The 24,837-nt window shown below is 40.8% G+C and overlaps 1 protein-coding gene across 1 annotated transcript in view; it reads left to right on the forward strand.

Moving 5' to 3' along the window:
* mpdz (multiple PDZ domain crumbs cell polarity complex component) overlaps window positions 1–24,837 on the forward strand; it is a 42,374-nt gene that overhangs the window by 12,493 nt on the left and 5,044 nt on the right. The window contains 31 exon segments of the mRNA XM_020611420.1: window positions 1,396–1,482; window positions 1,837–1,916; window positions 2,137–2,283; window positions 2,595–2,765; window positions 3,496–3,681; window positions 4,025–4,234; window positions 5,262–5,414; window positions 5,735–5,887; window positions 7,976–8,320; window positions 8,694–8,805; window positions 9,436–9,634; window positions 10,355–10,396; window positions 11,594–11,701; window positions 12,115–12,195; window positions 12,331–12,508; window positions 12,727–12,837; window positions 13,616–13,702; window positions 14,765–14,857; window positions 15,937–15,999; window positions 16,292–16,363; window positions 16,943–17,126; window positions 17,929–18,125; window positions 18,276–18,367; window positions 18,987–19,065; window positions 19,378–19,443; window positions 20,318–20,413; window positions 20,497–20,571; window positions 20,692–20,878; window positions 21,049–21,194; window positions 21,826–21,909; window positions 23,019–23,212. Coding sequence (XP_020467076.1) covers window positions 1,396–1,482; window positions 1,837–1,916; window positions 2,137–2,283; window positions 2,595–2,765; window positions 3,496–3,681; window positions 4,025–4,234; window positions 5,262–5,414; window positions 5,735–5,887; window positions 7,976–8,320; window positions 8,694–8,805; window positions 9,436–9,634; window positions 10,355–10,396; window positions 11,594–11,701; window positions 12,115–12,195; window positions 12,331–12,508; window positions 12,727–12,837; window positions 13,616–13,702; window positions 14,765–14,857; window positions 15,937–15,999; window positions 16,292–16,363; window positions 16,943–17,126; window positions 17,929–18,125; window positions 18,276–18,367; window positions 18,987–19,065; window positions 19,378–19,443; window positions 20,318–20,413; window positions 20,497–20,571; window positions 20,692–20,878; window positions 21,049–21,194; window positions 21,826–21,909; window positions 23,019–23,212 — 4,078 coding nt within the window.

Raw genomic sequence — 24,837 nt, forward strand, 5'->3', positions numbered from 1 at the left:
ATATGTATAGTTGTGGTGGGGGGGGGGGGGGGGGGTTTCTTTCTAGTAATAGGAATAGAATCTGTTTGCACACATTACTGGACATCTTCCCCTAACAAGAGAGGGAAATGGACTCGTTATTAATTAGTACTGTCAAAGGCCAAGAGGGCAAATTTATTTTGTCAGACAGAGAAACCAAATTATATCAAGAGCTACCGTCCTCTTTCATTAATACATTGCATTGGCAGAGGAATGTTCTGCCCAGACTGACCCTCAAAATAAATAACCAAAATGTTTCCATCACGTTGTTTAGACCCTGAACTAGAATTAGTAATAAATCCACATGGGATTCCCAACATCTGACAGTGTACAACTAAGAAACTGACAGTTGAGTTACAGCTGAGGTCTGCATGTATGAGCTGGTAACCACGATGTATGTCATGTTTTTTTAAACAACCTTTTGCATTTTTATAATACTGACATCAAAAGAAGATAGACAGAAAGTACACAGAATGATTCTCCTCTCCAGTGGGCCTGACATGACCTCCAGGCTATTACCAAAGCAAGAAAAGCAACTTGCGCAAGTGGAGCTTGAAAGTGATTTGATTTGGCACCAAGGGTAGCTCAGAAATCTTCAGAAAAACTAGTAGCCAACAGGCAGAGACTGAGGAGGCTGGTATTACTCTTCTTGCTGTGAAACCTGTCATGAAATAGGAATTATAGGAGTTTGTACTTGTGAGTGTAACATACCAAAAGGGAAGAGACTTATATTAAAGTACTACAACAGGACATCTGTTATCATTAGATGTGAGTAAACCTCTGGTGAAAAAAACAGAACAGTATAGTGAGTAACTGGATCATATTTTAGCTAACTTAAAGGGGATCATAAGTTTGGTGTACAAGTTGTAATGGGTCGTTTAATGGTTGGGATATGAAAAGAGATTTATCACTTAAACTGCTGTCAAGTCTGTATTTTCACATGCTGTATCAGACTAGCTAGTATTAGTTTATTGTTGGCACTTAAAATATGCTGATGTGAAGTGCCTGGGCACAAAGGTAGTAATTTCATGGGCGACCAGTTTGGTACCCAGCGGAACTCCTGAGACATAAACCAGGGCATGAAGTTGTAAAAACCTATGAGGATCATTAAACATATATTTAGGGTCTTGGAATGTTTAGGGCCTGTCATTATGGGTAACAGCAAAATCATGTATATTCTTTCTGGACCAATACGCAAGTGATTATGAAAGAGAGTATTAAATAAACAGATGGTTACTATTCCAAATAAATTCAGCAGTGAAGTAAATTTTTTGGGGGATTTTATAGTATGTGTGTGAGCTGTTTCCAGTGGCTGTGTGCCTATACTGTCAAGGCTTTGTGGTGCTTCCCGTCTCACTGTTCATTGTGTCTTCGCAGTCACTACAGATGAAAAGCCGCTCCAGACAAAGAGTGAAGGATCTGATGTCAACCCAGCCACAGATCAGCTAACAGAAGACAAACACGGTAGGAGGCTGGGATTCGTCTTTAAGTACACTAGCAAGGATACTGGGCACACATCTGACAGATAAGGGTTATTGCTGTCAGGACTTGACAGAGTAGCAGTACACAGTGTGAGGCCACACTGAGATGGATGCTGTTAGTAGTTTTACAGACAGTGCAGTAGCTGTAAAATTTTTATTAGGTGTTGATAAAAAGGTTTTCTCTTTGTTTGCGTGTCTTATCCCAGTCGCAATATACTGTAAGTATTTAGCAAAAATTCATGTTGCATTTCTGGCTGTGAATGGTTTATCACAAAGTTGCCTTCATGTTATGTTGTTTGGTGTATTAATACAAGTCCTTTGTATTGTATTTTCCAAGGGATAGCGTTATCCCCCTTTGAAGAAGAAAGACTAATGAAGAAGTGGCAGGAGATTCTGGGTCCAAGTAATGAAATTGTAGTAAGTTTCAGATGCAGTTTTCCTTTTGCCCATCAAGTTAGATTTACTAGAACTTTATTCATGAACAAGTGCTTTAGAATGGTAAAGAGGTCCAAGTGGGAATGACCTGAGTCAAACAACAAGGTCAGAGTGATCAACTTGTTTATAGTAGAAATAATAATCCCATAAAACAGACAAAACTTTTTACACTGACTGAGGTGCGATATTCTTGTCATGACAGGTGGCTCAGGTGGAGAAGTTCAGTGAGAGCAGCGGCCTGGGCATCAGTCTAGAAGCCAACAATGGGCATCATTACATCCGCTCTGTTCTACCTGAGGGACCTGTTGGCTGCTGTGGCAAACTGTTCAGTGGAGATGAACTGCTCGAGGTGCACGGTCACCTAAATGAGATTAACACCTGACTCTGTAGTTCTTCTCAGCTTTTTTTTCAGCACTTTGTTTCAGATTCATGGCCTGCAGTTTAGCTGTTCTGGCTCACTCTCATTTTAACCCAGAGCAGAGACAGTGAACTCGTGAATTTGTTGCATCTGTAAATAAGCAACAGTTCTTTAACACAATTCATTCTTTGAAAGTGTGAAGGTACTGATGTTACCACTAGTTCTACTGCCCCCAAGAGGCCAGAAAACAACTCTGCACTTCTTTTTGTTTTATCCTAAGGTTAATTTTTTTTGTATTATAGGTCAGTGGAATATCCCTGATTGGTGAGACCCACAAAGAAGTCATCAGAATCTTGAAGGAGCTTCCACTCTGTGTATATATGACATGCTGCAGACCTGCTCCTCACCTGCAGTCTGACGCAGATTCTGTCCAACCAGAATCAAAGACTTTGACCTCAACACCCAAATTAAAGGTACTGTAGCTTCATTGCTTATTATAGCATTTAACTATAGATATTTTTTATTTGTTTCATAAATAAACAGCATGAATTTAATATGTTTGCTTGTTATTTCTGAGAGGGAACCCCTACAGAAAGGGAATTAATGTTTTCAAGGCTAATACATGCAGGCTACTGTATATTACTTACTGAGCATTGCAGCAGATGATGTATATACTGTAGGTAGAGTTGGAAACTCCCTGCATCTCCTTGACATGCATTAATGTATCATGAACAGTTTTTCCCTGGCCCTACATACAAAGAAAAGAGTATGATTGGAGAGCAACACTCTTCAAGTCCTCCTCTATATTTATAACACAGAAACCATTATTAGCTTAGTCTAGGCTGTCAATCGCTCCACTTGCTTTCCACATAGCCAGCCATGATGGATTAAGACTTGGTGATAAGCAGAGTGAGGCTGAAGGTTTATTAAGGCCAATTCTAGTAATACCTCACCAGCAGCAGCGAACAACATTTGCTAGTGATATGAGACATCAAGCAATTTACCTTTGGGGAAGTAGTTGTCATCTCTTCAGCTTTATCTGCGATAATGTACTGTGGCCCTAGCATCCCAAAGACAATTTCCTTTTAGCTACTGCCAGAAACCTGAGCCAGAAATGCAACTAGAGGGTGGCAGCCTATGGGTTGGGAGTAAAAGCAAGCGAGGCATCCTGTTACATAGAGATTTTGGGCTTTTCCTCTGCAGAAACAAACAGACCTGAGCAGTATATTGGTTACCGAAGACTCAGAGGTGAGCACAACTACAACGATGCAGGAGAATGTGACAGAGGAGGTGATAGGATCTCCTTTGGCTATGTGGGAATTGGAGATCCAGAACATCGAGCTCGAAAAAGGAGAAGGGGGATTGGGATTCAGCATTTTGGACTACCAGGTGGGAATTCTTTTAGGGAATTATGGAGTGAAACACTGTACAGAAGGTAATGTGGTGATAGAAGAGGTTTTATAGCTTTTTCCCCCCACAAAGGTACTTTTGTAGTGTTAACTTTAATAGATGTTGCTGTATTGTTTATATCGTAATCTTACGGGTATAAGGTTGTTCATGTTTTGCTGTTTTCAAGCCTTGACATTTCTTCTTCTAACATAAATAAAATATTTCCACAAGAACAAACAGCATACAAAACTGACCAAATATTCAGACTTCCCTATTATTTCCATAAAAGCCTCTGATAGTTGACCTCTCCTCACTGAACGTTATTGGCCTGCCTCCACCGCAGGACCCACTGGACCCCACTAAGACGGTGATCGTGATTCGCTCTCTGGTTCCTAATGGTGTGGCTGAGCAGGATGGCAGACTGTTGCCAGGAGACCGACTCATGTATGTTAACACCATCAACCTAGAGAACGCCAGCCTTGAGGATGCTGTCCAGACCCTGAAGGGGGCTAAGCCCGGGAAGGTCCAGATAGGGGTCGCCAAACCACTGCCTGTACGCATTAGTATTCTTTGTTTGTCTTTGTTTTTAACCTGCCTTATAATAATATAATAATATTGACAGTAGAATATGACTTGCATGTAAAGATAAATGTGCATGCACATCTGTTGGGGTTAATAAGACTTTCTTTTGCAATTTTTTTTTTTTTTTGCCAAACTTGTTTGGCTTGTCAGTGATTGTCAGGCGTGTATTTCAGGTGGCGTCAGCCTGTCTTTATATCATGTGAATTCAATCCATTCACAAGGACTCAGCTTACGAAGGCTTGAATTTTTCATGCAGAGGAGGTAGACTAGATTTAGCATTCTGCCTACTGTTGTTTGAGAGGACACGGCCAGCCTAAAACGCTCTGTGCCCTTTGTTTTATATTAGTATGTTATCGAATTTCACAATAGCACAGACCTTCTTGTTCACTGTGGCTCCTGTCAAAATATTAGGTCCATCCAGCGCATGTCCATTGCTGGAGGCACTTTTCTATTCCCTGCAAAACTGGTCTCATTCTTTCAAGTTTAAAGATGCATTTTCGTGTACTGAATTTGCCATTGGATTACACAGTGAGACCTTTGGGCTGCCAAGGTTAGTAGGATTACAAAGCTGTAAGAAACCTCTATGGAGTTATCCAACTCCCCTGCAGGATGTGGAATGTACTTTGGAGGGGTATTTTGTTGTGTTGCCTCTCAAAATTGAGTCTGAAAAAGTGCAATCCTCCAATATCCCTTCTTGCTTTTCCTATACAAGGTCTGTCTGGGCTGCCTGCTACACACAGTCAATAGCAAGACTGCTTACTAAAAAATACATGTGAAATGTTCAAGAGCTTTTCTGTTAAGAATTCATTCAAAGACATTTTGAAGTTGCAATGCCTGCAATGTTAGACCAGCATCATTCTTTAAGTTAGTGTATAAAACTCAATCATTCCTCACATTTTTTCATTCCATACTAACTTAATTGTACTTGGTCTGGTCACAAAAATTTAATCTGATTAAATAAAACTGGAGACACTGAAAGAATTTCTCCACTTTCCTAGGGAATATGTGGATATTCACACCCATATGGTGAGCAGGAAATTACATCATCATCATCCACCATCCATTCATTTGACTTCAACAGTATTTTGGTTGAAGAAGGAGAGGAAGAGCGACTGACTGAGGGCATCATTTACCGAGCAGAGCCTGCATTGGTTAGTTAGCTTTTGGGGGGGAAATACTGAACAATCAATCAGAACATTCTGAAAATATGAAAAGCAAATTGTTCTTTACATGTGATTTTTGTTTGCTCTACTTTTTTTTATACCAGGAATGATCAGTTTGTTTGTCTGTAATCATGTAACACTTAGATTACATGAGCAGCATTCTGTCTCCTCTCATTCATGTTGTATTAGCAGCAGTGTGTATGTAGTCAAGTTTAGCATTAGTGACATTAGAGTCAGTGGCTAGCATGATGATTTCTGTGACTGGAGAGTTTGTTTAACTAAAGGTGCTTTCCAATCCACTATCACAGATTGACACCAGTGAAGCAGAACTGTCTGATGAAAAGGTGCTAGAACACACTTACTCTGGGACAGAGGACGACACCTTCCAGGCATCCATGATAGCACTTCATGGTAGCAGCTGTAGTGCAGACCTGGATTACCTTCACTCATCTGCACCCAAGGTAAGCCAACATCTTATCAGTTACTGAAATCAGAAGCACTGCTTCAAATTAAATTCCTTTGTCAAAGTGAACTATAAAACATGTAGTCATTATTAGTCTTTTTGTTGCTATTGTGAACCTAAATGTCACAGGAAATGTTTTTTTCCTTTGTTCATTAAGGCAGTAACAACATCACTGGCTTAGTTGTTATGAGAGAACTGTAGCTGCAGCTTCTTCTGGGGCCCTGGGTGCCCAAGAACGGCAACTCCCCTGATGGATATTAAATTATAAGTAACAATAAACAGGGAAGATCAAGGGCCACACAAAGTGTTTTCCTTAGGTGCATCTAGTTTTCCTAAAGGTCAGAACTGACCTTATTTGTAGGGTTTTTCTAATACATTTATAATATAATAGGATAGCCTAGAGGGACTGACATGTGTCAGGACAATGTTTGACAATTTATAGCTCTGCAGGGTTTCACAGAACTGATTTCAAATGTGAGTATGAGGTCAGACAACTCAGTTGTCTTGTGATGATGAACAGTGTACCCCCTAAAGCTCTAGAGAGAGGCAACAAGTCTGTTGATAAATCTCAGATCCACTTCAGTGACAGTAACCGGTGGACCAGCTTTGCTGACAGTATCCCAGGTGATATTTTTTGAGCTGTATACATTTTGTTTCTTTTTGGTCAATACCTGTTCATGGAACAACAATATAAAGTCACCTGGGTGCTCAAGATCAAATAAGCACAGCGAACCCACACAGTCAGCCTCCCAGTCACCGTCAGTGAAGCAGTGACAGCCCTTTTTCTCACGGATGCCTGCGTTGTTAGATTACAGTCATGCTACTTGAATTTCTGGTATGTAGCTCTTAAGAGGCTCCTTTAATTGGTTGTACTGTTTAGACAAAATCAAACAATATATGAGGAACCTTTTTGAGGCACTCTAGTTTTGTTGCAGACAAATTATTTCTATGAATTAATTTTCATAGTAATAAAAAAAAGAATCAGTAGTTCTCATGGCGTTTAAAGCTTTATTGGTTACACTCAGTGTGACGGTAAACAGCTGATGTTTGTTTTCATACTAATGATTTAGTCATTTGTAAATAATTTATAGAGATTCCAGTGTTGTATTTGAAGTAGCCGACTTATTCTGCTTTTTTGTAAAAATATTAAATAACATAAACAAACAAAAACTTCTGTTTGTATCACCCCCTCCCTGATAATCTCTACATTCCATAAAAACAACTTATTACACATAGTGCTGTTGTGTATACGTGTATTTGTACACTATACTATTATACAGTGAATCCTAACTTTGTTTGGTTTAAATAATAATAATTATAAATGTCTTTTATAACTATTATATACAATAGGTCCTTCCTGGTTATTCAGGAAGGACCTATATAATAGCCTTGTCCTTTGTGTGAGAGAATACTTAGGCTGTGTTCACACTGACAAAATGAACGGGATGTTGAATCTGGTTCAGTTTTTGCTGCATCAGAATGTGATGTGATGTGATTTGGCAGGACACTGCTTTGTCCACTCGCATACATGGAAGTGCACATTTCCGGTGGATTAAGTTGGTCTGTGAACACTCTCTTGAGATTGTGTCGCTTTAACAACTGTTCAAAGTTGCCATCTAATAAACCTAAACACATAAATCCATTCCCCCTGTACTTCCCGTACTATATTTTATCGTCTCACAGCACCATCTTCTTAAAATGAAACCTCCACTTCACACTTGCTTGTTTTACTCTACTTCTCATTTCTGCTTTTTCTTAAGATCCACTTGCATTTACATATTTTCATATTTAAAATGTTTATGATTACTTATGTTCTGGTCCCTAAAGGGTAATATTTTATGAGAGTCATGAGTAGCTAGTCTGATTGTAATAAAGTCAATGCTGTTATAATAAAACTGCATTTGGTGCATTTTGCTCTAAACACCAGTAATTTCTGCTGTTCTCTATTGGCCACGGACGCCTTTTCTATGGCTCATTACAAGGAGGGCAGGGTGGCGACTGAGCGAGATGAATTCCCCCTGTTGGGCAATTGTCTGAATAATAGAGTGGAATGTTCACTCAGCTGCTGTTCTTTGTTGTACCCCAGCTGACAGCTCACCTGGACTTGCTGAATGAGGATCCCTGCTTTGAAACGCCGTCCGGCTTCGGAGACGACATTCAAGCGTTCCCCTCGGAGGAACCGGCATCTTTCACTCCTCCAAGTTTGAAAGATAACACCTCAGCTTTTAATGCCATACTGAGTAGTTCTGATCAGTGCCTGGCACAGCACATGACCAAGACGGAACCAGTGGAGTGCTCAAACTCATACAGCCCGTTTGCTGAAATCGTGACCAGATCTAATGTAGAGGAGGAACCTGTGGAGTCCCTTCACTACCACAAGGAGCCACCCATCTCTTCTGGAGATATTGATGATATCAAGGTTTTGATGAAGGTAACGTTTTCTATTTACAAACCATACATTTGTAGGATTCAACGTGCATCAAGTCAGCAATGAATTGATGAAGTATTAGTGATTGGCATGTTGTGGACATCACAGATCGTTCAGGGAAATTTATAACATTTCCAAAAGAAATCATCCTTTTTGGTGGATTTTTGTAGGGTAACATTAACCTCTCGGATGTGAGACACGAGGCTGTTGTCAAACAGTGGATAAACAAAGTTCTAAGCTTGTTTGCTTTAAATTAATTTCCACAGCCAATCCACTCCACCTACATTTTCTCTGGAGAGCCCTGCTTTGTTTGGGAACCGGACTAATATTTTCCTTTACTTTAATGACTAATGGTGTTGAAATTGTCACCCACAAGGACGAGGAGGCCGGTGTGAAAGAATTGGCAGAAGACAGTGACGAGGAAGCGCTGACCTCAGGGAGCAGTTTTGAAAGGACTATCACAGTTGTTAAGGGCAACTCCAGCCTCGGTTTGTGTTAATTACTTCACATGTTTTTACACTTATTTTCTCTCCTTTATTCACAGAAGTGTAAATGAGGTTGTGGGAGTGAAAGGAGTATTTGGCCTTTCTTTTTGTGTCATGTTTTACGAATGCCACATCTGAACTAAAATGACAGAATTCTTTTTTTTGGCTGCTTTCCAGTCTGAAAGGCTAATACCTTTTCTGTACATGGTATTTGCATTTCAAAACCTCCCCACTGGGTTGTTACTGGCTCAGAGAATACTCAGTTTTGGCTTCTAAAAGAAATAGGTGTTATGAAGGCAGTGTTTAATCCTTAGTCCCTCACTGAAAACACTTATCTTATTTAGCTTTTTAGTACCTTTTTTGTTGGTCGATTGAAATCTTCTGCGTAACACTTTTGGGTTTTGTGTAGCTCTTTTCTAAAAAGATCCAAATGCACCCTCACAGAAGAAGCTATGATTATGATCTTTGCTAATTAACTCCCACCACTGTGCTGTTACATAAGGAGTTTGAAGTTTTGAAGGCTTCACCCTCACTGTTTCTCTGTACATTTGTTATCTGTTACAAGGGTTTGTACCTGTTATTTAACTAAATCCAAGGGTGGTGCATAACAGTTATTTATGATCTACCTCAAAGGCATGACAGTGAGCGCTGTGACCGATGGTTTGGGGATGATGATCCGCAGTATAATCCACGGCGGGTCCATTAGCCGTGACGGACGTCTTGGTGTCGGTGATCTCATCCTGGCCATTAACGGAGAGCCCACTGCCAACCTGACCAACGCCCAGGCGCGCTCCCTGCTGCGACGACACTCTCTCATTGGACCAGACCTGGGGTAAGAGACTAACTGTTCATAGACAGCAGCTGTAAACACATTAACCCACATTCCTGAGACTCTACAATGTGTTGGGAGAGGCAGTGTTACTTTTCCTAAATACACAACAATCTTAATCAAGTCTTGTTCATATCGGGAGCTATTTGACCTACGACCAGTCAGTCAGTTTGACTTTGGACATTAGTTTGATTATCCCCTCTGCTGGTCTGATTTTAATTCATTACTGCTTCAATCAGTGGTAATTTTGTAATTCCTTCTTGAGCACTCTGCAGCTGGTAGCCACATTTTCTAGAAACAATATCAGTTTCTATTTTGACAGACTCTCTCCTGTCAATACCAAGGTCTTGAAGAACTGGCGGTGCTGAGATCTTTGGTACTTCTGTAGTATAACCACAGAAAGTAGCAGAGCTGTCTAGCATTTGGCATGTGTCTCCCTCAAAGTCCAAGCTGGGCTACATGTATTTAATATTTGTTTTATGCCTTTAATATTTAGTATTGGTGTCAGAGAAAAGCACAACAAGCAAATGCACATTAGTTTAATTTTCTGGACTGCATTATTTCTACACAAGTCCTGTGTTGCATTACAGGAGATAGTGTTCCTCCCACCCTTTGTTTACCTTACAACTAAATTGGATGTAGTATCTTACAAGTTCTGCTTGCTGAACTAAAGTTGGCAGTTTGTTAACGTCAGTGCATAAAAGCCAACTCTTCACATTCTAGATCTGCTTGTGCACCCGAGGACGATCTGTGCCCATTTTATGTGTGAGTATGACTAACTTCTGTGCTGGTGGTGTTTTAGCAAGAAGCTACCATCTTGGTTTCCTTCTTCTCCTTCTCTCCATTTGCTTCTGGCTTTCTCTGCAGTCTGTGAAGCGGTTTTATCCAGACAGAGAATTACAACAAATGTTTTGGGATCAAGTTGGGAAAGGTTCTGCTTTTAATGTTGTTCAGATATTACATGACATTTTTATAGCAACCAAAGATAAAATAGTGTCAATGCACAACTTTATACACATAATCAGAATATCTGGATAAGTCTTGATTGACTGCATCACCTACTTAATTTCTTTTCTTTTCTTTTCAGTCTGTGACCTGATTAGGACTGTTTATAATTCAGTTCTTTAAGTCACTGTTTTATATTAATCACTGGTATTTAAGCTGTGCCACATCTCTCACTGCATGTTGTGATGTCCTTAATGAACTGACTCAACCATTTCATTATTTCACTGGGATTCATTTTCCTTTCTATCTGCATGCTGTCATGTTTAAAAAACCAGATTAACCCATAACCCATCTGTTGAAGATCTGTCAGCTTCACTCAAATGTGTAAATGTGCCCTTCAGAATCAACCTCACTCTGAATTGTTTGGAGATGGGACTTTAAGTGGGTGTCAGATTTATCAGCTAGCTTCTGGGTCATTTCTTAGCATGAATTAGTAACCCGCTCATGAATTAATGATGTACGCCCTTCACATCGTTCCATGTTCATCACACAATAGTTGATAGAGAACTTGATTTGCTCAGACATTTATGAAGGTAAACATCTGTTTTGAGCAGTCAGATGTCAAGAGCCTACACTGACATCTCTCCTTGTGCTGCTGACGGGGAGAAGGGATTTGCTGAGAATCAGACTGAGTTCACTGTTACTGCAGTGCATGGAGTTAAATCTGATGGAGTGGGGAAAACAAGCATCTGAATGTAAATGAACAGATATAAAAGGAGCTATTTTGTTTAATTAGAAGGTGGCAGTTTTAATGCTTTCATGCCATGTTGTACCCGAATGGCAGTTCTCTGTTTTTGGCAAATTACCCTGTGAGATCAGTGAACAGGCAGCGGTATAATTACAATTAAAGTGGGTAAGGGAGTATCTAAAAATGGGGGAAGTCAAACTGTTTGGTTTAAGAAATGTTTGACTTATATGTGTGCATGTGTGTGCTTATGTGTGTGTGTGTTTGTTCAGCATCACATACGTTCCAGCAGAGTATCTGGAGGAGTACAAGGCCAGCCTCGAGCAGGCTAAAGATGATGTGTTCTCTGAAGCAGCTACAGAACCACTTCCAGCTCCAAAGTAGGTCCTCACATTGTACTACAGCAGCTTCTGTCATGTAATCGCACTAATAACTTGGTAAACTTAAACCTCCTCAGGTGTGTTGTGTGGTTTTTTTTTTTTGGTAAACAAACTAAAGTCATGTTTGCATTGGTGTTTCTCACCATAACAAACATGCCAAATGACTTTCCTTTCTCAACAACCACTGCCAGTGTTTAAACTGTGCAATGTTTACAGCCATGTCTGCTTGCTACTAGTTTTCCTTTTCTTTGCCTTTGTTCGTGCTTTTCTGCTCTTCTCTGTATGTTACCAACATTGGAATAACATGAAACACACATGAAGGTCCCACTCATAAAAACATTACTCAATCATGCTACTAGAGGTCAGAAGCCTCAGCTTTAAGTCATATTAGCTAACATCTAACCTTTGTTTAGAGATGTTCCTAATCTCCCTGAACGTGAAGATGGAGAGGGAGAGGAGAGTGCCTCTTACAGCAACTGGAACCAACCTAGGAAGTGAGTACTTACTCACTCTATCGAAGCTTCTAGTCTAAACTTGTCCTTGACACAAAATTTACAAATTAAAATTAGTGGCAGAGTCAGCGCACTGAAATTAAAAATCTGGCACGATGATATCGATACCTTCCTCAGAGTGGAGCTCTTCAGACAGCCAGGCAAGTCCCTGGGGATCAGTATCGTCGGAGGCCGAGGGATGGGCAGCCGCCTGAGCAGCGGAGAGGTGATGAGGGGGATTTTTATCAAACACATCCTGGAAGACAGTCCGGCTGGGCAGAATGGGACCCTGAAGACTGGAGACAGGATTGTAGAGGTAAAGGAATTTAAGTCACGGAACATGGATGCTTAAGTAGTAAATCTGTTTTGTTTTTTTTAGGAGGTCACTTTGTGGATCTCGTTAACCAATCAGACAACTTGTTTTTGATAGGAATGAATCCTAACAAAGTGTCTTCAAGAGCCTTCAATTAAGGTGTGTGGTGTGGAGATTTCAGAGTCCTGACTCTTTCTTTTCCTTTGACATCTCTTTGCCAGGTGGATGGAGTAGACCTCAGAGATGCCACTCATGAGGAAGCAGTGGAGGCCATACGCAGGGCAGGCAACCCTGTCTCCTTAATGGTGCAGAGCATAATTCACAGGCCCAGGGTAAGTCTGTGTAATGTTGTAAACCAATTGCTAGTAACTGCCTCATAATCTAAAGGTCACTATGTCTTTGCTCTGTAGCTTTTCTTCCACTTCAAGTAAGAGTTCAGTGTATCATTTAGGGCACTTTCAAAAGCTCAAATGTCCAAAATGAAACCCCTGTAGTAACTAGTCTGTTTTTGAATACTGAAAGTCATTTAGAAATATTCTGTGACAGCAACAACAAACCCTGAGCGGCATATTAAATATATCAGCAAGCTTTAACCTTTGAGTGTGACTCTCACTGAAAATCACCGTATCAACAAAATCATTTGTTGTTTGAAAGTGCCTACAGGCTTTTAAAGCAGGACTAAGTGGTTTCCTGCTGGGGCTGCTACAGGCTCAGATCCATTGTCACATCTCTTCAGAGTCAAATCACTTTTCATGCATTGTTATTTGTGAGACATTCCCACATGCTTTCATTAACATTCTAGTTACTCATTAACCCTCACAGCAACTCATAATGTAATGTACCACCTACAGAAGGACACAGGGGGGCAAGAATTCTCCTTAATAATAATAATGCAACTGTGATTGGTTGCATTGCATTTCCTTGTTCATGTCCCTTTATCCAAGCTAACCTTCTGCTGGCTTTAGTTTCTAATTTAGCATAGAGATGAAACTTGTATACATTTTCTAATTTAATTCGTGGCAAGAAATGTACACTAATAAGTAAAATGTCTTAACACATCAAAATATTTCTACCCACAATAATCTCTGTTCCTGCATGCTGCTTTCTCAGCCTGAGTCAGTATATAGCCCAGCTCCATTACCTGCAGTAGAGAAACACAGCACCGCTTTCACATGCATGCCACATCGTGCACGTCAGGTAATCTGTCTCTCTTTTTGTCTCTCTCATATCTATAGCATCAGCTATCCATCACTCTTAATCTTTGATGCATTATCGCTCCTGCCTGCTCTTTCTTTCTGTGTCTCATACTGTTAGCCGAGTCTGTCTTTTTAACAGCATCTCTGACTTTTATATACACATAATATGTGTATTAATGGAAATAAAGACAAACTAGAACTGGAGATTCCCTCAGGGAGAATAAGAACTGAAGGTTTATTTGAATGTTCAGACATCCTATTCTGATATACCAGTAACAATCACATGATGCACAGTGATGTTTTTAACCAACATGGTGAGCAAGTAGTAAAATCTATCTTGTCACTAGCAGTGGCAAGTAGTTTAGAAAGCTTCTGTGCTGAAGGTGTGTGCTGACATTCATTTACATCCAGTCCAGATTATTAATGCAATTCAACCAAGGGTTCATGGAATCTTCATTGCTATCTCTGGTAAAGGTTCCCATAATCAATTAAACAACAGAAAAGCATAAAAAGGAAATAATCCATCTCTCTGTGTATAAAAGAAAATTGAGGAAGACATCTTTCCAGTTGACTATGAAGTCACTGATGCTCTGTTGCAGTTAAACTGAAATCCACAACAATGCACCGAGTAGTTTGAAAAGTATCATTCTGACTAGATGATATCTCTAAGTGCTGTGGGGAGCTCAGTAATGCTGCTTTTAAATTCAGCCACTGGGGGCCACCTACAAAGCATAATAACATATCCATGCTGTATCCCTTTAAATTTTGAATCCTCCTCTTGTAAGCACTGAAAAAACTCACCGTAGCCTGGGGCAATTTGGGGAACGTTTTGTTGAAGTATTTTAGAGAAAGAGTCTTTGCCTAGTTTTTGTATTTTGGATGCAGAGGAAACAGTTTGCTTTAATGGTTCCTCATTTAAATAAAACCTGAGGTGCTTGTTCTCCATACACTCCTCCTTTTTCCCTCCCAGATGGCCTCTGATTCAATTTTGTCATAAAGGTTGAGCGATCATATTAAATATCTGTGTTGTTGTCAGCTTGTTGCTCCTGTGTGTTGCTTTTAGAAGCCGCCCCTGCCCTTTCTGCAGCTAAATAGACACCATGGGTTGAGCTTCGGCTGCACTAATCAAACATCCTTAGCACTCGCCCTCCCTCAGGTTAGAAAGCTACGCTGTGTCTGTCTGCCTGCTTGTCTGTGGGTGTGTCTTTCACTTGACCTGGACTGCTTTGACTTGTGCAGATTGTATTAATGATGAGCTGCATGGCATAAATACAAATGTGTGTGTACTCTTGCAGTAAATGGTTTGGTTTTAGGCTGCCTGCAGGTTTACCACATCAGGGCATTTCATCCAGTGTCAAAATAGCCACCAGCCTAAAAGATTGCAAATACCAAACTCTGTTTTCCCTTTTCTGGCAAACCTCTACTGTTAGACAGGAAAACTATCCTAAACTTTTTCTGCTACGTCTGCTTCTGTATGTGTCTGCATGTATAGCCTGTGTGTTTTTGAATCTTTCTTCTAGCATATTTATTTCTCTCTCTCTCTCTCTCCTTCTGTGCATCTCTCTGTTTCCAAACTAAAAGTTAAAATCAAAGTAGAGGCTTTTATTCTAGGTGCATTTTATTTTCATCCTGTCCTCAGCTTTGAAGGCTCAATTTTTCTCAATTATCCCTGAAACACTGCCCCAAGTGTCGCATTGCCAATGTAAAGAAGACAACTTGATAAGACAGACGGGAGTCAACACAAAGAAGTATAAACCGAAATATCTTTTTTCAAAGTCCCAGAGTTTCTGGCCAAACCTTTAAGGCTCCCTCACTGGGAAGACATGGTCAAGCTTGGATAGACGTGGTGCTGGGCAGGTTTTTTGACTCAACATCAGTGTGTTGGCATCGTGGAGTGTGTGTGTGTGTGTGTGTGTCAGTTTTGCTTCAAGTGAGCTGAAGGAAAGGAGTGAAAGTTTTTCTGTACTTAAGAAATGTGCATTTTTCTTTAGTAATATTTGTAAACAGATGGCTTTTATGACTCTTATGCATGTTACTGGTTTTGTTCAGAACATTTAAGCCTTTGTATGAAGTTATTAATATTTATGGGATTGCTGTTTTGCTTTGCACAGCAGAATGATACAGTATCTTTTAGTCTCTGGTGACATCAATGTGAATATTGTGAATGTGTTCTCTTTACATAACACAAATTGAATGTGCAGTGATTTACCTTCATGTCTGTGTTATACACAACAGTCATCGACAGCAGATCCCGGAGAGGAGAGAGCTCCAGCTGTAACAAGGGACAACAGGGACAAGGTTGGTACTTTCACCTCCACTGACAACTTGTATCAGTATTACCTGTGTTGTTGTTTCATAGTCAACTTTAGGAATGTATTGCTCAAAGCAATGAGAACAAGATTTGAAATATGAGGACATTTCAAATCAAATTCTATAAAAAAAAAGTTGTTGTGTCTGACCATTTCACCGCAAACTACAGATGTTGTTGTTGTTGTGGCCCGCAGCGTTATCATAGTCTGTCAGTAGATGCAGGTATCTGTCAGAAATGTGTTGTCCTCTAAAGTTGTTGCTCTTTGTCTCTTCTCCGTAGGAGGGTGACAGTCACTGTAGACTTTTCTTCCGCCTCTCCCCAACTAACCCTTTCACTCCTACCCCATTTAAGGTTTGTGGGTCTCTGTGTTGTGCTTTCCACGCTTCCTTTCTATGTATGCTTGTACAGATGTGTCACAGACGTGTATACCATCATACACTTCATGCTGTACATGCATACACTGGCACCTATCATCTCTGGCTCTCTGAATTCCTTTGTGCCTTCTTGTGAAATCAGAACATTGTTGGTTCTTTACTTGTTCTCTTCTCTACTTGTTTTGTGTCTCCTAATAACTAACCAAATCAGTGCTCACTTTAATGGTGCACAAAAGCAAATGTATATTTTTTGTTTTGATATCTTTTGTATTTAGAAAGGCAAAAAAGAAATCAAAGCTTTGATTTTTTTATTTTTTGCTCTTGGTTTTCAGGTGAGTATACATATGAATCTCAAATAAATGAATAAGTGATTCTAAGTACTGATTTAATGTGCTAAAGAATGAGGATAAACCAAGCATATGGCTTCTGTTGATTACATCCTTCCTATCTCTGTCGGTTTGACATCGAGCTGATTCAAACCTAAAGACGAATCCTTTCTTTCACTTTACTTTTCACTAATAAACTATTTCCCTCACCTCAATGTGTGGCGTGACAGCTGGCGAAGCGTGAAGCAGCAAAGGCTTCTCCCACCAGCACTGTCCTCCCCCTGCCAGTGGTGCCACATGCGGGAGAGACTGACACAGACACACCGACAGAGATTCCTGCCAGACCTGCTGAGGCAGAGGAGGAGAAAGAGGGCGAAGAGGAGGAGGTGGAGGATGAGTTTGGATACAATTGGAGTGAGTTCATTTTCTCCTCAATACAATTAATAGAGACAGTATATTTAGTTACCTGCTGTAACATGTCCTATCCCCTAACTGCCACTAGAGGCTCCCCAAGTTACATATTTGTCTTGCTGTTCATAAATCCAATAAAACTGTTCTCATTCACATACTGGAAGTGGTTGTATCTCAATAAAACCTGAGGGACTCAATGTCCCAGTTAAGCTATTAGCATCCTGCAGATGCTGTAAAGTCAACAGTAAGATGAATGCATCGCTTCAAGGGGAATGGGTCACATTCAACTGCAGCAACTGGAATAAAGGACAGACTTCCAGCCTCCAAACACCTGGGACTGTGGAGAATATTGTGTTTGTGTGTTAGAGACAGAGACAGAGCCCATCCTGCGGGGATAAGATTGATGAGGTTGGGCTCAGGGAGGTGAGTTGTGGAGATTAGTACAGGACTGATGGTTCAACAGTGGCAATGAGCCCAGAACAACAGGAGCCCATTGGTCTGAACAGTGGTGTGGATATCTAACACACCAGAGAGACAAGAGGTGATGAGAAAGAGAGAAGATTGGAATGAGAACAGCAGACACAAGACTGAGACAAAGAGATTAAAATAAATCTGCATGTCTGATGGTCTGTTTAAAACCTTTACAATTTACCTTTTGTGCCTATGCATCCTACAGATTAGCTGCATCTTTTTTAGCAGCATGACATGAACTGATATGGAAATCTGGGATCAAGACAAATCTGGCACTCTTCAGCATTACTGTCAGCTTACATCTGTCTGCCACAACTTCACCTGCTTCTTTCAGAGAACATAATCCAGCGCTATGGCAGCCTCCCAGGTGTCCTACACATGATTGAGCTGGAGAAAGGCAAGGCAGGTCTGGGCCTGAGCCTGGCAGGTAACAGGGACCGCTCTCGAATGAGTGTGTTTGTGGTGGGAATAGACCCCAACGGCGCAGCCAGCAAGGACGGACGTATGGTAGTGGGGGATGAGCTGCTGGAGGTGAGATGTATATCGATTTGGCTGCATTATTAAATCTAGAATTTATTTCAAGTGCTTTTCTGTTGTTTTCCTTTTGGTGTCACAGTTTTGTAATATATCTAAACTCGATGTCCAGCTTAGCAGTAATGCTATATTTTGTCATTCCCATAGATCAATGGACAAGTCCTTTATGGCCACAGCCACCAGAATGCATCCTCCATCATCAAGAGCGCTCCATCCAAAGTCAAAATCATCTTTGTCAGGTATACAAACACTTGTCCTTCCTACTAAAGCTTCTATATACCCATCTCCACAGCAACAGGTACATGACAATGTATTGACAGAAAGTACTCAAAATAGCCTGAGAGCGTTCAAGCCTATTGTAATGCTCTTAAAAATCCAATAGAGGGAGATATTGTAATTTACCAGGATATACTTGAAGCTGAAGTAACAGAATCCATGTAATGTGGTGAGTAACACACTCATCCACATGCACATATCAAACAAGAAACTAATTGATTGATGTTTATCTATTATTATTATTACGTTGCATTATTATTTAAAAATATTAATATTGTTTAATAAATGAATAAATTAAATGTCTGACTATGCAGTCGATGGACACAATACAATACTATATTTTTGTCACATGCAACATTGGCATTTTAAGAGTGCAGCTGAAGTTGAGCCATATCAGCTGACATATCAGCACAGATTCAAACCCCCCTCCAGACAGTCTGTTACAGGATACTACTTAACCTTCTGCTTAGTTCACATCCCTTTCTTGACCCCTGAAGGAGACACGGTGATTAGAACACGTATATCATGGCTCCGCTGTCACCAAGCAGAGGAGAGTCAAAGAGATATGTCTCTTTCAAACAGGAACACAGAGGCACTGAACCAGATGGCAGTGGGACCAGTGAGAGAACATGAGGGAGACACAGACGAGCCCAACGCTGAGGTATGACTCCGCCTATGGCCGCACACGTGTAACACACAGGAACAAGCACTCAGACAAACTCATTGGCATACTATGAGCTGTGAAACTCACAAAATTTATTATTAGTATTTGAACTCTACCCTTGTAAAATTTGTGTTTGGTCCAAAAGCCACTTTGTGTGGTCCTGACGTTCCCACGCTCCCAAGCCTCTGTGCGACTCCCAAGACACCCAAAAACCACAAACAGTCATGTAGACGCTCAATACTGTACTCAACAGACACACACGCACATCTTGCTTATTTACTGTAGCAACTACTGTCTGCTTCCTTACAGCTAGAAACAACTGCTGCTGATGGTGGTGACACTACAAAATATGTCCATACCATCATAAAGCTGAAGGTGAGATACACTGGATCCCCCCCATAGACATCTCACACACAAAGTACAATGCTGTTCTTTTGAAAGACCAAAATAAAGATAATAATAGAGAGAAAGTGTTGGAAGCAATGCACTAATGAGGGAGATGTTTACAAAAAGTCAACAGAGTGTGCCAGAGGAAGACAGAGAGGGAGCGCACAGTCTGACGAGCTGCCAACACACAGCAAAGAGACTGAAAACTGTCATATAAAAGGATGAATAAACAATGAGTGAATGGGAGAAGAGCAGTTCCAAATGGACATAATGGCTCAGTTCACCAAGTAACAACAACAAAAGAAGATTTTCAGCCCTTGTGGTGTCTACTTTCCCACCATGCAGAGAGTAGACACAAAGCATTGAAAAATATCACATCAGCAGAATAACTGAACAGCAACTTGTTTTTCCAGATGTCAGCCTCTGATACTCTGAACACCACCAATAAAATTCCATTCGATCTCATAAAGGGGCATCTGAAAATCTTATGAAAGAAATCTAGCTGGCACAAGAGCTACTTGGGAAAACATGCCTTTTCTGATTCAATGTAAACAGACAGAGAAGGAGAAGGAGAAAAGGGGAACCTTGCTTGATAAATGACAGCACCTGGATGGGACCTTGATGCTGGAGCTTCCCATATGGTGTAGAAGGTGACAGGAGAAAACAGTGCAAATGCTGCAGCATCTGGGAAGCTCACAGATATGAACACGCAATCCCAGAAAATCCCCCTGGGGAACAAAAAGATCAGACATAGGATGCCAATCAAAGCTGGGACTAATTATCTTTCTGGAGATAACTGTCATTGTCAGTAATGCTTATTTTTGCTGGCATGCTTTGCACTAATGCTGCTGTACTCCAATAGGACGATGAAGGACTCGGCATCACCTTTGTCGAGGGGAACACTGAGAGTGAAGTAGAAATTCAGAGTATATCTGAAGTGAAAGGTCACACAGGCAAAGTATGTAGTAAACAGAGAGTAAATCCTGAACGTATACAGTTAATTTGGGTTTGCTAATCGAAACCACATTCTTCTCCGTGCAGGAGGGCTGCATGGAACCAGGGGACAAACTTTTAGCTGTGAATGGTGAATCAGTCGTGGAATGCACCGTGGAGAAGGTACCTGCTCCTGGAACAACTAGGATTTAGTTTTCTTAATTTAATAATTGATTGTTTGGGAAAACAACACCAGCCACAATGTAAAGTTTGACTCCTATTGGTAATTCTGCTGTGTTTTAGGTCGGTTCTCTACTGAGAAAAGCCAAAGGTCCAGTGAAGCTAACCTTCTCTACAGATGAGAACTCCTCCTCCTCTTCTCCGCAGTCCAGCTGCCAGGACAGTGGTTCCTCAGACGGAGTCCTTGTCAGCTTACCCAGCATGCCTAGCGTCACCACAGCTAGCCTGGATCAAACAGAGGCAGTCACTAGTGAGTCTGCTTACAGTTACAAGTTTTACTTAACTTGCTGTTAATTAACAAAGACTGGGGATAGGTACTTATTGAGAAGGAGGCCTATAATCTCAGACAAATAATCCTTTTTCTTACTTCGCAGTTACATTTTATTTGAATCATATCTCATTTTGCTTCCTTTATCTTAGGTCCGAGTCGCTCATCCACCCCTTCTGCTCTGGCCTGTGACCCGATGACCTGTCCCATCATCCCCGGCTGCGAGACGACCATTACCATCTCCAAGGGCCGAACAGGTCTAGGCCTCAGCATCGTGGGGGGCTGTGACACCCTGCTGGTAGGAAACAAAAGGAAATATGAACACAAGTCTGTTAATGAAGCTGTATTCATTTATTAAAGAGCTATTCTGATGCGAGAGGAACACCGTTACCACAAGAGGAAGTTAACAAAATCATCCCTGAATGGAAAAAAAATTAAAAATAACTGTAAAATGACAACAGTCGATCTTTTATAACTGTACTTTGTCAGTTACCACCCACAATGCCACCCACTTTGAATCTATGATGGTGGCATAACCTAGGTTTGAAATAGCCTTGGTGGCTTAGGAATGTAGGAAATGATGTTGTCCCAGCCTTCCTCCTCCTCCTCCTCCCTGCCTGCCTATTCTGTCTGCTCACTCTGTTATGGGAGAACAGCTCTTTGTCTGCCCTCTGCCCCAGCAGACAATATACAACCCTGGAATGTAACCTCTGAACCCTGAATGACACTCACACTGGAACGCAGAGAAAAGACATTGGAAATCAAGAGCTTATACAAATGAGGATCTTGTATAATCACCAAATCATTTTCTCCTACTACATCCTGTCCTGTACCTTCTCATTTCCTTCAGATACACAGTTCTCATGTCCATTTCATCACCACGTCCTGTCCTGTACTTATTTGCTCTCTTTTTTTCTGACTCTTTCCAGGGGGCCATCATTATCCATGAAGTTTATGAAGAAGGCGCAGCCTCAAAAGATGGCAGGCTATGGGCAGGAGACCAAATCCTAGAGGTGTGGTGCAGTATAATGAACATTGTGTTTAACCTAGATTAAAAAAAAAAAGAGTCTGAACATGTTTCTATCACTGACATGTGGTTGCCTGAGGTGTGTCAACCTGAAAGCTCTAAGTTCAGTCAGAGATCAGTTAGTTTTATAGTGCAAAAATGGGTGATAAATGAGCTGGCATACCCTCAGTTGCCAGTTTAGTAGGTACACGTAACCTAGCTAAAATTAAGTCAGTCTAATTCAGCAGTTCTGGAATAAATTCTGCAGGCTGCTGTTGAACTTTACAGTAACACAGAGAGCTGTTTGTTATTTAGCCTCGGCTAATTGATATGAATGGAGTGGACAAAGAAAGCAACAAAACTTCATACCAAGCAAATGTTTGCTGTTTGTTAGAAAAGGCACAGAATAATGAAGTGATTATGACTACAAAGTACAGGAGAACTAACCACTAGCATGAATGCCGTTTGTATTATGTGGATTGACAAGATAAGTATCCCAGCTCAACTCAGGTCTGCACTCCATTTGACCTCATGCTTTGCCACAAAGGGAGGGCGGGGGTGGGGCTCCGGAGTTTTGTGGATGAATGAGGAGATCTGAATTGAAAGACACACATACACAGTCCCTTATGACTTAATTGCCCTCGCTATTCATTTCTGTCTGAGTCAAGTTGTTGTATTTATAAAATAGGGTCAGAGAGAGAGAGAAAAAAAAGAGCAGTTTCCCACTCAACAGCGATGTCATGGGAAAAATCCGGTGCATGTCGTTGGTTAATGGGGTATTTCCCTCTTGTAATGTGGAAAAAAAAGCTGGGGATCAATCCTCAAACTGACCGGTTGAGCTTCTCACAGAAGTCTGCGCCACTATAGTCAAATTGAAGTGTTGTGACATCAGCCTGTGGGTTAAATATTAAGCTCCGGTGTTCAGATGTCTCAGTAGTTTGAATTTCTAATAAAAAAAATATGACCTTGTGGTTACAGTAAGAGATTATTCTGTTTTAGCATTAAATTTTGCAGCCTCTTTATCTTTGTTATCTACAGTATTGCTTTGCTCATATAAAAGAGGCCAAACATTTCTGGTACATGCAGATACTGACCTCTCTTCCTGTCTTGTCACAGGTGAATGGCATTGACCTACGTGCAGCCACTCATGACGAAGCCATTAACGTGCTCCGGCAGACTCCGCAGAGGGTTCAGCTGATTGTCTACAGGGATGAGGCCCAGTACAAGGAGGAAGACCTGTGGGACTCGTTCACTGTGGAGCTGCACAGGAAGCCTGGTCAGGGCCTGGGCCTGAGCATCGTAGGGAGGAGGTGAGAGAGATTTATTGTTAGCGCCAAGGTTTAATGCATGCCATGCACTTATTAATGCACAGGAGACTTTATTACAACACTGAACTCACAGTTGGCTTTGCAAATTGCTTTTCGTGTGACAGTGTTACATCTTAGGAATCATGGTAAATGTTTAAAATCCTACTATGAATAATGAATAATAATAGATGTAGGCTGGTAACAAACATCACCAACTAGTAGTATGTGTAGTAAATGTAGTGTCTTTCTTTTTCCTACACAGATCGCGGAACCACAGGTAAACCATTAAAAAAAACAACTCCTAAATATAGAGAAAGTAAATAGAGAAGATATAAAATAATAGGTTTATATTTCCCTAATACATACAAGAGCAGATGTAACCATGATGCACACCTTGTATTTGTTTTTACAATCTTTAGATCTTTCCCCTTATGGAACCTCACAGTAACTAGCTCTAGTTTGCAGGGAACAGTATTACCTTTGTTGTTTACATAAGAATTCCTATTTTCCCACATGACTTTTCTGTGATAGACACATTTGGTATCGGCTTGTGCCATGGTGGGCCATGAGTGCCATTGTAGCTTTAAAAAATAGCCTGAAGCTAGAAAATACGGAGAGTGGAGAAGAAGAATATCCTCAATTGTTATACTGAAACACATCATGCATAAATAAAGGCTTTTAAATCTTGTTTTATTGTTGAAGAATAGTTTATATGCCTCTTTGGATTCCTAACATGTTAATGCCAAGGAAAAGACACGTGACTGCACCTCACCAGAATAGGTTTTTGTTTCAGTGACACGAATCCTGACCTCATTGTTTTGCCACAGACGATGCTGTGACCACGTTTGCTGTGTAGAGGAATGTTGTTCTTTATGTTCTCAGTAGAGCAGTAGAGGAAGACTGAGAAGCCTTAATAGGATGTGAAGTGGTAAACTGTAAGAAAGTCTGCTCAGGCTTTTTTTCTTCTGGCAGAGCATTCACTAGTTAAGTCACCTGTGGGCAAAGGCCTGCTGCTGTCAGATGTGTGCAGTGTGGGATAAGCTTCAGAAATGGTTTATGAAGAACTACTGATTGTGTATTTATATCACTGAGTTTGTGATTTCTAGATGTGTTAACATAAATGTTTGCAGTTAACATTTCTGGGTCTCTGTTAAAGTGCTTAAATCAATTTGTAAGAAGAAATATGATTTCAATATGACATGGCCCAAGTAGGGGTCAAAGGCTGAACAGTTGGACAGCAGCAGCATCTGTCTCACTGGTTTTGCTATACAAGTGGAAAAAAAACAAGTACAATGTTCAATAGGATGGAAAAGACAGTAACACACAAGCCAACCTAAAACCCTTGACTAAAATGGAAAGTGCAAGCTAGCAGTTAGTGGTGAACTGTTGTGACTGCCAAATACTTCTGGCATTGAGGACCGAGTGGGATCAAGTTGCCTTGCTTCACACATTCTGCTTTTGTTAGTTGTTATCCACGTGGAGATTGGCACCTCAGATATTCAAAGTCCACAGTAGAGAAAAAGGCTGTGGATATGCCACCATCTCCTCTGGCCCCAACTTACAGTACTGTAATATCCCAAAGGTCTGTTCTCAGAACATGCACCGATTTTGACTGTGCTGACTTTAGA

The sequence above is a fragment of the Monopterus albus genome, unplaced genomic scaffold, assembly GCF_001952655.1.
Source record: "Monopterus albus unplaced genomic scaffold, M_albus_1.0 scaffold113.1, whole genome shotgun sequence".
Lineage (NCBI taxonomy): Eukaryota > Metazoa > Chordata > Actinopteri > Synbranchiformes > Synbranchidae > Monopterus > Monopterus albus.